The sequence below is a fragment of the Temnothorax curvispinosus genome, unplaced genomic scaffold (genome assembly GCF_003070985.1).
Source record: "Temnothorax curvispinosus isolate PA1 unplaced genomic scaffold, ASM307098v1 QBEX01000525.1, whole genome shotgun sequence".
Classification (NCBI taxonomy): Eukaryota; Metazoa; Arthropoda; class Insecta; order Hymenoptera; family Formicidae; genus Temnothorax; species Temnothorax curvispinosus.
Window position 1 is genome coordinate 298,310 of NW_020210305.1, and position 18,785 is coordinate 317,094.

At 39.3% G+C, this 18,785-nt stretch overlaps 1 protein-coding gene across 2 annotated transcripts in view; it reads right to left on the minus strand.

Annotated features, from left to right (window-relative positions):
- Window positions 1–796: 796 nt before the first annotated feature.
- The window catches only part of LOC112454891 (platelet endothelial cell adhesion molecule-like), a 138,102-nt gene continuing 120,113 nt past the window's right edge, over window positions 797–18,785 (minus strand). Inside the window, exons 5-6 of one of the 2 annotated variants that reach the window (XM_025016523.1) lie at window positions 13,471–13,669; window positions 797–3,746 (exon numbers count right to left, since the gene is read on the minus strand). In XM_025016523.1, coding sequence (XP_024872291.1) covers window positions 3,658–3,746; window positions 13,471–13,669 — 288 coding nt within the window. In that variant the 3' untranslated portion in view covers window positions 797–3,657. Of the gene's footprint in view, window positions 3,747–11,679; window positions 11,809–13,470; window positions 13,670–18,785 lie in introns of those variants that run through there. The other variant, XM_025016529.1, reaches the window with a different exon arrangement.

Genomic DNA, 18,785 nt, shown 5'->3' on the forward strand with positions numbered 1-18,785 from the left:
TCGGGTTAATTGTGGGCTTCGTCTATAGACTCGGTGCTCGGGCAATGAATTTTAGGAGGCGCGCGCGCGCGCGCGCGCGATATCGCCTCGCCTCGCCGTGCCGAGGAGGCGAGAGGTCGGACGGGGGGTGAGCACCGACAAGCGGATATATTTATGCGCGCTCGTGGAAATTCTTCGATCTGATTGCGAGCGCAATTGCCAGGGGAATGAAAACGTCTGCATTTAGCGAGGTACTGTTTTCAACGCGCTGCAAATAAGACCGCAGTTGTTCGTAGTAACGGCGTATACTTTACGCTTGATAGAAGCAAGTATATCTAAGTAATTAAATAGAGCACAAACTTGAAAAAGCAAAAGTTTAAAGATTTTATAATTGAAGAGACTGAAGGATAGCGTCGAAAGTGAGCGAATGAAATGTTTTTACCGTCCTCGAGTTATATATTAAGTTAATTAAACATATTTTTACATAAAGAAATAAAATTAATTTTGTTTGAAAGAAATTACCGTTTAATTTTTAGCAATGTCGATAAATTTTCTTACCTTCTTATTTGTAAACAAAAATTAAAATGCAAATGTTGGTATTGAAATTATTCCGTCTTTGTCAAATTTCACATCGTAAACCGTACATATTTGTGAATACAATTTTTGCCAATTTACCTTCACTTGCACGATGTGCAAGACTGCGTCTGTTTTAATCCTGTAAATTGAAAAAATATTAAATGTTTATATTAAAAAATTGTTAACACACAACGGAATAAAAATATCTGTATAAGTGAGGTATTGTTCTCAATCTGAAAGGCAGTAGTTCATGCAATAGTTTATTTTGCTTGTTAAAAATAAGTATTTACATGAACTAAATAGTAATGCTGAAAAACAATATTGTAATGACATAAAAGATCTCTTAAAATTGAAGACACTTAAATAGAATTTAAAATCCGACTTAACAAAAATATTTCTATTTATCTTATTTCTAACTTATATTAAGAAGTTGTAACTTCTTTGTATATATCGGCAAACCTTGTATAGTAAATCGGGTTTTTACCTCGTCTATTCATTTATAAAAACAAACTGCGCTCGCAAAGATTAACTGTTCTCCAAAAAATTGTCTTGTCTACGTTATATTTTATTCGCGAATAAAGCTTCCACAAAATTACCCATTAGCGCATTTGACACATTCATTTACAAAGAGTTATACTTCTTCGTGCCCTAACTATATAAATTAAAAAAAAAAAACATCTAAAAACAAGATGTCAATAACACAACTTGTAAAAACCGTATCTACTCTGCTTCCGCATTCAAATTAAAACTTAACGATTATGGCCATAAATTATTAACTCTACAACTTTCAAAAAACGCACTTCGTCCAAGAAGATACCGACAGTGTCGATTTTCGCGCGGAATATTAGCACGTCCGGCCCTACGATTTGGCGCGATTTAGCGTACCAGGCAGGCAGGAGGCATCGGTGAATTCGCTTGCATGAGAAATAAGGGCTGTAGCTCCGCGCGATGCCTTCCGTGCAGTTTCACGCCGATACGCATTACTTCGCGAAGATTTGTAAGCGGTCGCGAACGTGCCAAATGCTGTGGTGTGCGCGCGGGAAGGGAGCGAAAGCTGGAAGGAAGAGAGGAAGAGACGTTCTACCCCGAGGGTGGGATAGGGGGGTTAATACGGACGATTTCTGTGTTCGGGATGGAGGAACAAGCTGCGCGTATATAGCTGCCGGCTTATAGACGCGCGGAATCGTCCACGAGGTTTATCGTCCGTTTAATAAAGAGGAGGCAGGCGGTGGGAGAATGAAAAACGCAACGTTCGTGCCGTCTTTTCCAACGCGCCTCTATCTCCGCGCTTTCCTCTATCTCCTTCGATAAATCGAGCCCTCGAAACGGAGCCTGTCTCACGATTATATGCCCGACGACGTCGTACACCTGCAGCTAGTTTTAACACGAGGATTCAGCGTTGCGGTCGTCGGAGATCGATAAAACGCGTCGTCCAGTTACAACGGTACGTTTTCAAAGTCCAAGAAGAGAGAGAGTATTAAAGCAGCGAGAACGGAACACGTATCTCTTGTCGCGTTTAAAAAAATACGAAAGATAAAACAGTCCGATCGGAAGTATCTCTTTGGCACGGCGTCATTAAAGAGCGAACAACAAACTCGTTGGAGAGCGGTCGAACACTAACAATTGGCGTAAGTACATGTAACTGCTCGTCTACGGCCGAGTTCTTCCGCGGCGGTAGCAACAGCAACGGCAGTAATAGCAACTACGTTGTTCTCGTAGCTTCGTACATAGAACGCGAAAACGGGGGAACTTAGCAAAAAAAAGGTAGAAAAAAAGAAGAACTAGCAGTCTGATCCCGCGTGCGCGTCCAGAGCCCTCCGCTTCGAAAATTCGCGACATTGATTCCGCCTATGCAGCCGAGCCCGGGAGCGTTTGGACAATGGACGAATGGACTCGAATCGCCATCCTTGGCGAGTGTAACGGGGAGATATTCGAGTGCGCATCGAGTGCGTTGTTGCCGGGGTACACGGAAGAGCGGTACGATTTCGCGGAACGGGAGAGAGCTCGCGCTCTCTTTCCCTCTCGGTATGCGAAAACTTTTCGCGCCGCTTTATCCGTGCCTCTTCCTTTGTGCGATCTCTACGGCTTGGCTCTCTTCTCTCGTCAGTGGTAGCGGAAGAGAACGTCTCTCACTCTCTCGTTCACTCGTACACACGCGCGCACACATACACACATTTTCTCTCTCTCTCTCTCTTTCGAACTCTTTCTCTCGCGGCAAGGATCGCAAATCTTTCAGAGGCGGGCTGTACAAGCACCTATACACGTATACGTGCAATCGACTTCAAAGTCCTATCCCTTCCCTTCTTTCCTCGCTGTCGTTCTACTTTTGGGCAAATCCTTTACGGTTCATTACTCGTCAAATGTCAACCTGAACGTCGTAACGGTAATCAGACGCGACTAATTGGCTACGCTTCTCGATTCTGCCGTATAAATTTTGCGTCACGGCGAATCTCCCCCAACGGCGGATTTGGCTACGACAATCCTTCATCCGATTATCTGTTTCTCCACTGGTCACGATCCAATCCAGAGTGTATCTAGGGACACACCCTTGACTGACAACGCGAGCCTCGCTGTTCTCTCTTGCTCCTCCATATACCACGCGAAAGGACAAACGAAAAACAATCCGTGCGTACCGGCACCGTCTTACAAAATAACGAGTTATACAAAAGACACGGTCGTAAAGTACATAACGGTAACGGTCGACGATCTCACGGTCGGCAAAAGTATCACATGTTAAACACGTCGTGTCCTTTTGATTCTGATTATAATTGGCAGTGCTGCTCACAAAATGGTTCACCGAAAATTGACATCGCGCTGCTGTCAACGGGGGGTTGCAAACAGGGAACATGCAGAATTCACGATCCTGACCCGTTCAGAGAGAAAAAAATCAATAACTTAATCCACTACAGAGAACAAAAAGAAAACACTTAAATATAATCATATATTGATTGAATAATATTATTTGTTTCTGCGCCGTCCATACGCGGTCCTTAAACCCTGCCTCCATCGTCTCTTCCTCCAGCCTCGTCTCCCGCTGACTAGTGTGCTATTTATCATGCGACGCCCGTGAGCTCCCTTTTCGTGGTCTCAGGCGTGCCGTGACTATCTCAGAAGCAGATGGAGCGTGCCCAGGCAGAGTATTGTCACAAACGTCATTGTGTGCATGCCACCGCTTCCGTTCTCTGAGGTTACTGCAACACATGTTAAAAAGAAGTTACCGTTTCTCGTCATTCCGTCAAACAGCGAGCATTTCTGGAATGTTAATTATCATGCAGTGATTTTTAGAGGGGCAGAGATAATTTGTAATACTAATTGTAAGTAGAAGTATTGTATAATCGAAATATTTATAATACTACACTCAAATATAAGAATTAATTCGTAGCGGTTTTATACAGATAGAAAACAGTTGTTTGTAACTATATTTTGTGTTTGGGTTTTATGTGCGCCACTCTGTACAACGTAAATAGATTCATACATTTTTAAAATATCTTTCTAACTTTTTTAAATAACATTTAGCTCTTTTAGATATTATATATGAATATTAGAAACAAAATTCTACTTTATTAATGCCATATGTTAAAAGAAAACCATAAGTTGCGCAACGTAATTGCATTTAAAAAAATAATAAAATTTCCTGTAATATTATAGTATCTAGTTGAAAAAAAGTTAAAAAGTTAATCCTATATAATAGATTATCTCTTTTTTAATACTCTCCCTAAATTCTCCTATAACAATCTAAAATTAAAACTATGCATTGGAAATGGATTATGCTTTTTATTATTCATCATATTATAAAATAAAAAAGATCCAATAAAAAAAGAGAAAGCTTTTCCAAGTTGAACATTTCGCCGCAAACTCTACGCTGCATTCAAATTTCTAGTATCTTTGCAGTGCAGAATTTATATGCGCTACGTGGTCTCTATTTGCACGGAACGATGGCACGTATCGGCGTGTCGTTCTCGTTGAAACTTAATTCTTTTTTTTTTTGCAAAGAGCTTTTTTGCGTTAAATGATTTACACAGAAATTTGCACGGAGTATATTGCAAAAAATGAGATAGATGAGCCGAATGATGATGCCCGGCGTGACCGGATTATTGATTGGTAAACAACACATTCTGCATTACATTTCATATCATATCATTAAAACGTCATCATTATGCTGCGCGACATTCAAAATCGACAAGCCTATAATCAATAACAGCGACGATAATGACGCGTGTCTCCGTCGGACGAAATGCGCAGGAAATCTGATGAATAGATATCAAATTCATCGAGAAATGTGTCGCCGATAATCAGTTGATTTTAGTTCGGTTTGTACATTATCGGTATCATGAATATAACATGCGTGAAAACTAAGCGCGCATGGACATTCGACACGATTCTAATGTTGACACGTTGACAGATATGCCACGTGCGAATATTATTGCAATCCACATCAGTATATTTCGCACACGATAATGTAATAATACTACACTTTATCCACTTCTGATAACTCGGAAAAGGATGGTCGAATTATTTCAAACATTTCGCGTTATAATAAATAAATTCTACGATCTAAAATTCTAAAATTTCACTAAAAAAGACTAAAAAAAAAGATAGATTAGAAGAAAAAAATTAAGAAATGCTTTTAAAATAATTATAACATTCTTTTAATAATTTAATAACAAATCTACATATCCAGTGCCTTTTATATATTTTAGGATTTTAATAATCAAGACCATCAAATCAAGAGAAATTAAATCCTGTGTTATAAATCTGTAATGATTCAAATAAATGTAATTTTTATTTTAAATTATTCTATTAGCGCAAACTTCGCTGTCATAAGATATATTTGGAAAAGAATCGCGTTTCTCTATTCCTTCCTATAGTTCGGTACAACCAGATAAAGGACTATATTTAAAATAAGTTGAAATGACATATATATGTATGGAGTTATTGGGGAGCGATTTCGCGTAAAACGACATTTTTCTTCCTGTTCAAGATTAAATCTCTCTGGCAGGGCGCGGCGTGTCAACTGTTGAAATCCCTTTCGGAATGGAAACTCTGACGTGAGGGAGGGGGAGGGGGGTGGTGCCATTAAGTGGAACGTCAGTGGATTTTCCTCCGCGGGGCATTGTTCCTTCTGTCGGGTAGAAAAGTCAATTTCCTAAAAACAATTCTGTCGACCACGGCCCAGGGAGTAATACGTACGAATCAAGCGACCAGCCGCCCGCGGAAAACCGAGTGTGAACGAAATGAAATTACTACGGGCGCGCAGAAGAGAACGAATTTCTGTAACGGCGGCAACGGGGCGGTGCGCGGAGGAGAGGAAACGGTAAAGGGGACTAAAGTGGAATATAGCCCCGACAGGTTTGAAAATTGAGAAGAGCCAAAATCCTTTGGTCGCTTATCAATCGTCGGGGTTTACGGTATACGTTCTTCCCCCCCCCTCCCCAGTCTGCTCCCATCCCATTTATCCCAAAATGTACGAGTTTTGCCAACGATGATGAAATCGCGAACGCTCGGATCCCAGATAGCGGACTCGATAGCGATCGTTGATATTACTTTTGGAATATTCCGCTCGCAAACATAAAAAAAAAACCGACGTATAATCTGATCATCTCTGACGGTTGATATCGCTATGCTGTACGCATTACGCAATACTTTTTTATGCATATTTAAATATTCTACGAAATACTGATGTACCGGAATATCCAGTGGTCCAGACATTGAAAACGTTTCTCTCTCGACTGCGGGCTGTTTGACCATTTTAAAGTTGATTTTCCATTCCGTTCCAAGTTTGCTAAAGAATTTATAATCGAGAAAATCCGACGTGAAGACGCAATACACACTTTCTCTTTGTATTAACTTCGCGTGAATATGCATGAAATAAATGGTGAATAGACTTTATACAGAATTGCTCCAGATACATATAATATTTATAAAGTGTACGTGTGCAAAGTAACCTGCCCGAATGGCGAGGGAAACTTTTACAAACTTCGCAAACGCGAAGTCAGATTTTTCACATGTGCGTGTATGTATAAATTTGCGCGACGTGTGCGTAAGAACAGCTTATGAGGCATCATTCATGGATTTTCGGTAAGAGCCTTTTGAGAGGGATTGAAAGGCTCGTTCGCCACGACCTGAAAAGTGCGCGAGGAGTCTAGGCCGCGACGAAATTCAGAGGGTTCTTGATGCAAAAACTCTTCAGGCAACTTTATGAGCCGGTGCTCGTAAGTTCGTGACACGAGTCCTCCAGAAAAGTTTCGGGGAAACGATTTACTTAGAGTACAACCGAGGTGCGTTTTAAGTTGCACGCATACTTTATCACTCGTATGACATGAAAATCTCCGCGCAATGCAGCGGTAAAATTGTCAAAAATTATTCTTGTAAGATGCATACAATAACGAGCGAATTTTCTACCCGTCACTATTTATGAGTTCGACCGTCGTAAACGCTTACCCAATAATTAAATGCATTTTTTATGTTAAAATGTGTCAAGTTATACGTTTTTCCAAAATAATGAATAATGTACTTGATGTAACTTATATAAATTAAATCATTTCATGTTATCAATTTATTCAACCGAGACGAGTAAATTTCAAAATCTAAATCCTATATTAATTTATATAAAAAAAATAATGAACAGAAAGATAGTGCAGAGAGATACAGCGAATAAGAAATAATGTATAGTACAATATATATAACTATAGAGAATAAAATTATTATATTACTTGCGTGGAAAACATTTTGTTACTTACAACGTATATGTCGCGTAAAGTTTCGAATGTAAATAAACTTATTTTCGCAAAGAATGAGCTCTAATCGAAAAGCTCTCATTTTCCATGTCTTACGATAATCCATTTATTTTCCGGCGCTCGAAACTAATCGGATATTCACAAGTAATCAGAAACTCAGTAAAGTTCGACGTAAACCAATAAATTTCAGACACCTGAAGATGGGTTCGTGCACAACTTGAGAACAGAATCCCGGTTTAACGTAGCTAAGGAAAATTTCCTGTACTGTTTTGGTTTGGGTGTTGCACCCCTGTTCCGCAAGCTTTCTTTGAACGGTATCGCCCATTAGTCGAAGCTCAACTGCTTTGAGAGCGGAGTTTTACAAAATTGTGACAATTCGGATAAACGAGTCGTCTCTCGAACATCTCGGATCTCTTTAAGAAAATAGCTTGGGGCATTATTTTCTTTCCTGTAAATTTTTTCTCAGAATGTTGGCACTCGAACGGCATTATTGGGATTAAAATATCGCAAAAAAGATTTATCCTAATCGGTCTTGAAACAATCACCTACATGACATTTTCAATAATGATAATAATATCAGTGATCAATCACCTTGGGCTTTCGCGTAGGTGCTTCCTGGCGCGTGCAACGCGCGATATTTCCCTATCTGTCCGACGAGAAGAAGGCTGTGACTACTGTACGCGAAGCCGGGAAGCCGATAAGCGTCTTCCAGGATGTTAGTCGATCGGGGAGCGTCGCGCGTTTTTTCCCCCGGCTGATAGTTTACATGGGAACAAGAAGGGCCGGATAATCGGGTATGCAAAGCCTTGATAACACCTACTCTTAAAGCGCGGGGTACCTGCGTTACCATGATCCGCGCTTCCGGGCTCGGATCGTGGCGCGAAATTATACATGCGACATGTATAGAGGGTGTCTCAGGAGTCAGGGCACTTGACCTAAATACCAAGCACTAGAAGCTAAAATAGCAAGAATAGCTTCATGAGTATGTCGAGAAATGTAATCGAAACTTAAAGGATCTTTATAGGTTGCTAAAAAAATGTTCGTCAAAATACAATTGTTAAAAAGATTTCATGTAGTCGTAGCAGCGTTGAATTATAAAATGGACAATTCACACGAAAAGCTAATAAGAATTTAATTACATGAGCGAATTAATTAAATATCATACAGTAAAAATAATTTGCGGAGACGCGTTGGGAAATTATTCTTAATTGCATCTTGTCTCAAGTCGCCCTATATATTTCTCTGTGTGTACTCAAACGCAAAATACACACGGATACACTGCGGCGGCGCCGCGGCGGCGTAACCTTTGACTGCAGACGAGATGGCATCTCTCATACCTGAAGATGTTCAGATCCCCCTTTCTTCCTGCCTCGTTTGTCGTCGTACATGTGAGATTAGCGTCCCGGGACTGGGATAATTCGCGAAGCCAGTAGAGAGATAGGAAATAGAGAAGAGTAGAGAAAGAGAGAGAGAGAGAGAAGGGACGTCGAGAGAACACGATATCGAAGACGAAGCGAGAAGGAAACGGGACAGAAGAGCCGAAGTTTCGCCGTGAGGACCGACGTCTTGTTCCGAGCAAGTTTCTCCAATGAGGTACCGAATCTTTCGTGCCTCGTACCATTGGCGCATGTGAGAAACGGAAACGGGGGAGTCGGACGGGGGGCGTATATCGAGATCCACGGGACTTTCGCAGCAGCCCGCCGTTGAACTTCCGCGTACACGACGTGAGTTTTTCTATGCGAGTACGAGAACTCTCCGAGAGACAATCTCGCATAATGCGCGCGAGAACATTACGTGACATCATCCTCTCTGGGTGAGCAGGTTTTCTGTTTCGAAACGCGATTTTATTCTTGCATGCAGAACTCGCAAATGCAAAACAAATGTCAATAAACATTAATGCAGAATGTTCGACGTGAATCAATTATTACGGTGCGTTGTTTGTCGTTTCTGCACGTAATTTATTTCGAGCGCATTTGCGGATCCAATTATGTTTTTAATATGCCTACATGTATCTACCCTCAATTGAGAGATATAAAATGCTGGCAAGTATAAAAGCATCGTTATCAATTTGACAAATTTCAATTTGCAGCACTATATAAATGTGGTGAAATAAATCTTATATCAAATATCAATTTACATATTATTTATTTATTTATTTTTATACTCTGTCCCAAATATTATTAATGTTGCACGCGCGCTCTGCAAGTACAATACCGAGAGATGATAAAATGTTGAATGCGTATGTCAGTTGGACATCATATAGTAATTGATGTAAATGCTATTTGCAAAATGTATAGCTGTAAAGGGTACATCAAGATTTATGCAAAAAACATTTAAACCTACATTGTTAACAGCAGCTAGCTTTCTATTAACTATATCATAAAAATGAATAAAAAAAAAAATTGAAAAAATATAATTTACACTGAAATAACGTCGTATCAAATTAGCAGATATCGTGCAGGCTTAATGCTATTCTACCATGTCGGTTATATCGATGTTGCACATATAAATCGGATACTCGATCCATATAAACGACGCGAGCTATTGAGATAAAAAAAAAAAAATCAACGTAGCGGAAAATACTATTTTTGTGGTCGCTTTTATTTTCTGTAAATGTCACAGTCTTTTATAGAATGCTGCATGCGACCGGCGCTTATTAAATGTTATCGGGCAAACGTCATTGAAAATAAAATGAACGTACCGCTTCCGCGCTGGAATATAGACCACCGGCCTTTTCAAAATAAACAAATATGAGGTGAACCAAACTCTCCCCGGTAGCTTAACAATACAGAGGGATCGACAGATGCGAATAACATTTAACGAAAAATGTCAAGGGGCTAATACACAGCCTAGCAGAAGTGATTACGATATCGTCATATCTAACACGCGCGCTACAACCTTTGATAAATGCTGCTATGTGCTAAAATCGAAATTTTTATATGTTTCGCAATCCACGTTCCCTTCCCCCGCCCCTCTGCGATTTATTAAATTCACGCTGCTGGCAACTGGTCAACCCCGTATACGGAATTGAATGCGAGCGCGTTAATTTCGTTTCGCGTACAAATGGCTTTCCTTTATTTTCACAAATTGCGAATGTACGTACGTATACTTCGACAGCTGGGAAAGGGATTACCCCACATTGTGTGTCAAAATGTTTTATCGATGTCGACGACGGAATTTATCAGCGCGTGATGACTAATGGATCCGCGTCTCGTCTGGAATCGAAACTTACGTGAAATTCTTTCGGGAGGATCCCACGGAGAATATTATCATAATTTACGGCGGCCGATGGACATTAATGCCGTTAACAATGGATGCTGCAATATTGTGTACTTCAGCTTCGTATTACGTGTGATATTCCGGTTTACCGCAGCATAGTTGATTACCTATCTCGGAATAACTCTGGTTTACCGCTGCATAGTTGATTGGCTATATCGAAATAACGCGAGTTTATCAGTTCAATGCATTAAAGCGGCACACGCGTTATGTGTCACGTGTTCCGAGTGTTCGTCAGCATTATCCAACGTTATGATAAGAAGTTTTCCGGGGCGCCGCTATATGCCGGCGAATTCATGAACATTCTTCGCACCAGAGTCCACGACAACACCTGCCAACAATTTCTTCAAGTCATCCATCTACTTTGCACCCGCGTTCCACATATTAAACTTCAGTTCACTTCAGCGGAAGGAAATCACTAAAAAGTCTATGGGCAACATTCCTCTTTCATATTACACAAATATTCCATATATCTCTGCGCATACGAAAGCCTCCATTCGCAACGTAGAAATGAGATCTTCAAAATTTCTAGCGTCCCGTGCTATGTTTCACATACGAATTCTTTGATCACTTTAGTGTTGAATTTATCTAAATACTTTGAGTGCCAGATGTGTTTTCTATTGACAATCTCTTAAGTCGATTTAAGAAATTTTTCAAATATTTTTCTTTAAGATGTTTCGTAACTTAATTTTTATATTGCCGCATGAAATACAGAAATCCATAAAAGCTATAATTACATTCATATAATTACATATAAAATAAAATAGAATAAAATGTTTGGTAACAAAAATTCGAAAATTTCAGATATATTTAATTAAAAAATTAATACTTATTTGTCAGAAAAAGAAAAAGTGTTTAACGTAAAATAAAAGAGCTTGACGTTGTGTACCAGATCACAGCAATAATAATTTAAATACTGTCATCTGAACGTGTAATGGAAAAAAAAGGAATACGCGGCATTTATTAGCCAACAAACTACACACAATACGGTACATAATGTCAAACAATAGGATTCACGTGCGGCGCCGTGTTTTTTTCTGAAAACAGAAAATATCGTATCATAAGCAAGATATACAATGGACAAAAAAAAAGGGGTACAATGGGGGCTTACGTATTTGTCCGGTTTTTCCCCAACGACGAACTGCACAATACGCAAAAATCCATTAGGTATTTTGCCGACGACCGTCGAACGAACGGAAGTATCCAATCACTCGTATTTTGAGCAGAATCCATTGGAGAGCTAGATTCAAAACACCAGGATATAGATTATCGGCGGACGATACTTTTCGATTCCGCGGGGCACGAATGTGATCATAAAATTGGGATTGCCAACGGAGACATTGGTAACGTGCATCGCATCAATGCAATCTATTGACACACACTGTTGCAGATTCAAAACTAGGTTTCAAACTAGTTCTCTTCTCAGTTCGTGATGCACGGGATCGCAAAATACAATAATAATACAACAGAATTTGTCAAAATTATATATTTGATTATAGTAAAACTACGCGTGAGAGCATTTTTATTTGAACCAAAATTTATAATTACTTGTATCGTTAAGAAATAAATACTTCTTGTAAAAAATGAATGAATATATAATTGACAGATCGTAGAATAAGATGGGGATTTCTATATATCAATATACATATAATTCAATTTCTCGTCAAGTCTGTTAAGTCATAAGAAAAAATATCTTTACAACGGAAAGTAGTTTCTATAAAAATTCAGTAATTTCTGGATGGATCTTATATGGCACGCGTATACACATCGTTAATAATGCAAATAAAAACTTAAGAAACGAAGTTCTTAAGCAATGTTAATATTTTCCAAAATATGCGACAGACGCGACTTCTTCTTTTTTTAATTCAAAGCACTACTCTGCTAATCTGTCTGACCTACCTAGACCGTCGTGAATTATTTCGCATCCACGCGAGATTCACGGAGAAAACGTTGGAATCATTGGGAGTCGCACTAGCGACTCGGCACGTATATACGCGGCGACGAAAGTTGGAACGGCCGCGCCGGCGGGTGTACCGGGCAAAGGGTGAAAGGACGGGTCAGCCGGCCGGAAGGTAATGGGAGCGTAGGTTATACCCGTAGCCGCTCAATTAAATCTCGTCGACGTCGCGTGCAGGAAAGCGAGCGCAGCGTGCACCGGAGGCTTCCTTACCGATTTCGAGTGGGTGGACCCCGCTCTCAGAATTTATTAGTCCGTGCGACCGACCGACTAATTCCAGCTCGGTTAGCCCGAGCGTGCGCGATTATTACTCGCGGAGCGAGTGTGTTGGTTGATCGCAGAATCATCGAGATCGCGAATCACGAAAAGCACGAAAAAGCAATCTAACCTGCCATTATCACTTTCCCACCCGATAATTTTTTCGTTGCACTACATTTGGTATAATTATCGGCACGTTACAAAGAATATTGTAGAAATCCGTTGACAAGCTTGTGTATATAGCGATATACTGTATACTAAGAGACGTTGATCTAATTCTAACCGAACATAATCTAACTTGAACTAAACGGATTTGATCCAATGTGCGCTAATCTTGAATATCCGCTACGTTCAAAGTTTAATTCAAATTATCATTCAAAGTTAGCTATAGATAAACTGAGTACAGTAACGTAATAAGTGTTGAGTGTTAAACTCAGATAAGCTCAGAGAAATATTGAAGACACAAGTTAAATGCAAAATTTCAAAAATTTCTTTTATCTTATAATGACATTTATGTTGTACCATTCGATTTGACTGAGCTGAATAATGATATACGCTATTGTGAAAATCAACGAGTCGCAAAGTTGAACCCGAGATATAAGAAAGCAACTCACAGAACGTCTAAAATTGACAGTTTTTAGGGCGCTATGAAAGAAATAAAAAATAAAAAAGGATTTTTATAGTTACCTCTTTCGGGCACTGGCTCGCGCATACCCGAAAGGAGATGGAGCTCGCTCTGCCTTGTGTATATGCCGGGTATGTGCGCGATGCAACGTAGGTTCAAACGTCCGTTCGTGTAATGGAACGGCTGAAGAGTAAGACTGATCTCGCTCCACTGCGTCCCCTCGTCGTCCTTCGTCCGCTGTTGCCTCGCGGTCGTCTCCACCTGCGACAAATCAAGCGTGAGCCCATCGTCGAGGTACGTGTTAACGTGTGAACGTCGCGAGAAAAGGGATTCGCGAATGCTATGAAGGGCAGGCGGAACGGGTGAGGTAAGGGCATTGAAAAAAGAGAAAGAGAGAGAGAGAGAGCAGAGGAAATGTAAATCTACTTTCAACAATATTCGTTCACCCGGAATCGGGAGGAGGTGAATTTCTGCCCTGTTCCTCTCTCACCCCCTGCCTTTTCGTCATCCCGCGCGTTCAACGTGAGCGTACCCGCGCCAAAGACGAGAGTTTCCACTTCGATGAAAAGTTAGAAGACCCGCTAACGTTCCCTGCCGCCCCGTGTTCTCTCGATTAATGTCCCCCCACCCCGATTTTTCCTCTTCCTGCGTGAAATCGCTTCTCGTCAGGCCGCGGCGGCAAGAAGCGAGCCTGTCGAAAGTATTGGCCAGAATGGCCGAGTTCCGGCTTTCTTAATGGATCATTATTGTCCCGGAAGTCGTGATAGCGTCGAAAGTAAGTTATTCGACTGAATCATACGGTAGAGTAATTTGTAAGTGAATCGTAAAAAGTTTGCCTAAACTTTCCGTTCGTCGATGTAGACGACAAATCGATAGAACTGTAGACATATATATTCGATAATTTTACGCAATGTTTACAAATGCTTTGTATTTTATATTAATTGCAAAAAGAGAAAAAATCGTAATTGATATAGAAAGAGTAAATATCTTTGGAAACGCGTTAGTCTTGATTCATAAAATACAATAATTCAGCGTAAAAGCTGAAACGACTATTTCTGATAAAATTAATTTACTCTCTTATTCAATTACTTATAAAATTTATCTTACTTACTTTCTATTCAAATGTCAGTTAACCCGCAGTAATCTTACGCTTAATAGTTTCTTAAGTGATAATAATCTCAGTAATAACATAATTCCCGATTCAAAGCGTTATGTGCGCACCTGATGCCACTATGCTTCTAGAAGATAGTTGTTATGAAGTTTAACAGCATTCGCGTCGAACCAACGGTAAATTACATAGAACATCCCATATTATATAGATTATAAAGCCAACAGATTGTATAATGCGTATTAATACTTCAATCTCAAACGCTATATTCTGAAATTATTTGGACAATAGAAATAAAACAATGGATCTTTCTGTGTGCGGCGGACTTATTAATATACTCTAATTCTTCTAAGTAGAAAATAAGAATGCTTACAAGTGCGAAGACATAATTACGAGAGAAGCACAACAGAGTCTCTCCAGTTAATCTTTTCAAACTGTAATCAATATTACAATAGAATTGGATCGTAGAAGACTTCTAATCGCGGCCAATCAAACGAAGTCTTAACAAAACTAATCGAATGAACTTCGTAATGAAGTCTTAACAAAACTAATCGAATGAACTTTGTAATGAGGTCACTACCAATGTACGAATGATATTACAAAAATATAATAATCCATGATCTTCTTCTAAACTTCAAATTGATTTAACTTTGTTGAAAAGTTTTTCAACGACGAACTATCGTGAGTACAAAAGAAAAGACTTCCCATTGTTTCATCATTATGTCATAAAGTCCATTGTTTAATTAAATATGTATAGAGTGTATAATTTGTTAGCATAGTCCGTGTTAGACAATAATAACTTAATACAAGTAATTGAATAAATAAAAAATTGATGAGAATTGACGCGAATATCTGCGTATATATTGCATCGTATATGTATATACTCGATATATCAAGTTTAATGTTAGTTGCTGCAAACAATATCGGCGGAAACATGCAAGTATTATAGGAGCACTTGCTGACTTCACATTTTCTCAACTGAGGAATTATGCAATTCGCGCGATCCAGTGTGATATATGGCGGAACGCGCAAAAAAGAATCTCAGCCAATGATTAATGGCCGAGTAGCATTGATACTTATCCCCCCGACGCGCTAAGAGTGCGTCCAGCCGAATATAAATTCCGCTTTTTAAACAGCTACCGTGAAATTCAATCTCGGAGGGAAGCGAGCGAAAGTGATTACAGCGGTTGAATACAGATTATGAGAAGGCGGTCGCTACGTCATATTTAAGCGCCCCGGATTTTCTTTGTGAGCGTCCAAAGGAAGGGCTATATCTCTTTTTCCCACCGGCACACTTTCGTGTCCCGCGTGCTATGGAAAAATTGAAAAAAATAAGAAAGAACGCGCGTTTGAGTATACCTAACGGATCGTGAAATTTTCTATTATGAGATTAAATGCGCCAGTCTTATCGAAGAAAAGATCCACTCTAATATTACCGTCGCGTGGTGTAATCAAAGCTTTGATGCGACGCCATCTTCCCAATGTAATATCTAATAATATCCTCACGCGAGTTTGAAAGAAAATTCGACTGATCTTGCATAAAATTGCAAAACCGTAAAACGGACGGTGTTTCAATTTGTTCTTAAATCGAACTGGATGATTCGACAAACGAACGGTTCGTTTGTACGATCTCCGCAAAACTTTCTTTTCGATCTTTTAATTGCCTACTCTCGTCAAAAGTTTCATGGATGTGCTTTTTTAAGCCACGTACCTTTTCAAGATTCTTTGGCAAATTTAAAGTTGATTCTTTAATGATCAAGATTTTTATTACCATTTTTTAAAGAAACTTCTAATTTCCAGTACTACATATTTTTTCTATATAGCTAAGCCTCAAATTAAAATTCTAGTAAAATAAAAAAAAAATTACTTTGATCTTGTATCTCTCGTTGTTTTTAGAGTGTGACTTGATAAGGACTAAGGACTAAAAACAATGAAACGTCTATATGTATATTTATATAATACAATAAACTGCCAGTTTGGTCGAAACAAAAATGGTTTTTTCTTACTTTGATCTTGTTAATTCGGTTTCTTATAAACTTAAGATTTAATGGACACATTTAATTATATATAATAATAATAATTTTCATAAATTTAAGTAACAATTTATTTAAGAAACAAAAATATTTGAAGCAAATAAATATTGTAAAGTGTTACCTAAGTAAGTTTAGAAAACATAAACATACAAAAGTTATCTCACGTATCAAGAATGCGAAGATAGAAACACTAGCGATGTTTCCTTCGCATGCTTAACCGCATTCTCGCAAGCCTACATAGGTTAAGATAAATGTAACTAACACTACGTGTAATCTAAGTTAAGTAATCAAGCGAGAAATTCAGATTTAGAGTAAGAATTAAAGTAAATGTATCCAAAATATTTTCAATAGGAAAACTTTATACTATTACGTAAACAATTGAAGGGAAATAAATGATATAAGCATCTTTCAATTATTTTGAAAATAAGATATTTAATAAACAAGATATTTCTAATAAACTTTAAACTTCATCGTAGTATTCTTTTGGAGATCCTATAATATGTAAAATGTTATATTTAAACTACTTTTTAAATGAATGAATTACGGTAAAGAAAAAATTTTCAGCAAGATTACAATCCGTTCAAGCAAGATTTATTTAAAATTTACTAAGGAATACATTTACTTGTTTATTTGTTTTCTTGAAGCTGAATTTTACATCGAGATATTTTGATTTTTAATATTAATCTCTAAATTAGATCGCACTTTTTAATCTCAGAAGAGAAATTATTTCCACATTCATCAGAGAAAGAAAAAGAGAGGGAGAAAGAGAGAAAATACTATTAGACCGTTGCCGCGTTGATTCAAAGCTTTTTTTGCGGAACAGCTTGCATTTTCTAATTTCATTATTCGTCATCTGAAAATGGAATTCTTTCTTTCCTTGCTATTCAAGGCGCAGATTACCAGAAATACAGCAGGAAACCCGCTGCGCAGCGGACCATTACAGAGCTCCGCACAGTGCGAACGCGAGCGAGATATGAAATCTCGCGGTAATGCATATTTAATTGCACGTGTAGTACTTGTTGAATCAATGCGCGCATGTATTTGAAAACCAATATATTCGATTGATATCACAAACGTGGAATCCGATTGGTATCGGAGGAAATACGACTATCTCTATGGGGACCGAAGCAACGCAAAAATCGAAAAAAAAAAATCTACGATGTGCACAGGATAAATGAAATTTTTATAAAAAATTTTCCTAAATGAATAGAAAAATGTATATATCCGTTATACGAGAACAGCCTGTTCTTATAGTTTCCTTTGAATTTTAGTCACGAATCAATCGTGAGATACTTTGTATATAGCGAAAAGGTAACTTTCTGCGTAACTTTGGGTTAAACCACGAACTATGCACATCGATTAAATCCTAGTTTAATTAGAATAGTTTAATTAGAGAAAATTATGACAACATTTCAGGCGATGTCGACGATGACGACGGCAATGCAGTTGCACGGAGGACACAGTTTTACTGTATATGCACCATGATGACGTAAGAGTGTACGTGTACTTATCGTAACCACCGGTGTCGTACACCTACGGACGGCGCGGCGCGTCGCGTGGCAGGCGGCTTATCCTGCGCAACGCCTAGCAGCACACAGTGCAGCCGCGTCTCGCGCGTGCTTAAATACGCCTCGAAATCCGAGGCAGTTCGAGGTGTACGTCGCACCTAAGGGGCGTAGCCATGCGAAACCTCTGCGACGAGACACGGGTTGTCCCTCGAATTGCGGCCGAGCACGTCGGGCGCGATGCGGCGCGACGCAGCGTGACGTGGGAACGGGAATGAGAACTGGAACGGGATACTTTTGACCTCGGTTATTCTGTGCGAACCTCACAAGTCTCTCCCGGGCACCTTTGAAGTGTCGCGCGGTTTTCGGTGTAACCGCTCGCTCATGAAATATAACCCTCGACCGCTCGCGCGTATAGGTTGACTCATTTACGCCAGAGGCTTTAACGTCGTCTCGAAATGGGGGTATTACGGGGGAGACTCTTGCCCGCCCGCCGCACCAGCTGCGCGCTACTTTCCCCTTTCTTTTTCGGAACAATAGTCCGTTATCTTTTGTATCTCGTACATATTCGTTCTAATTAGTGGCAATTCCCTGAATGGCATACCTTCGAAATAATTCCGCGCTGTAAGTCGAACCAGCTCTTATTGAATCGGAATTCCAAATGCATAAAACATTATTTTTTCATGTGAGTGAGTATACGTTGTACAATATTAATAATATCATTATTTCAA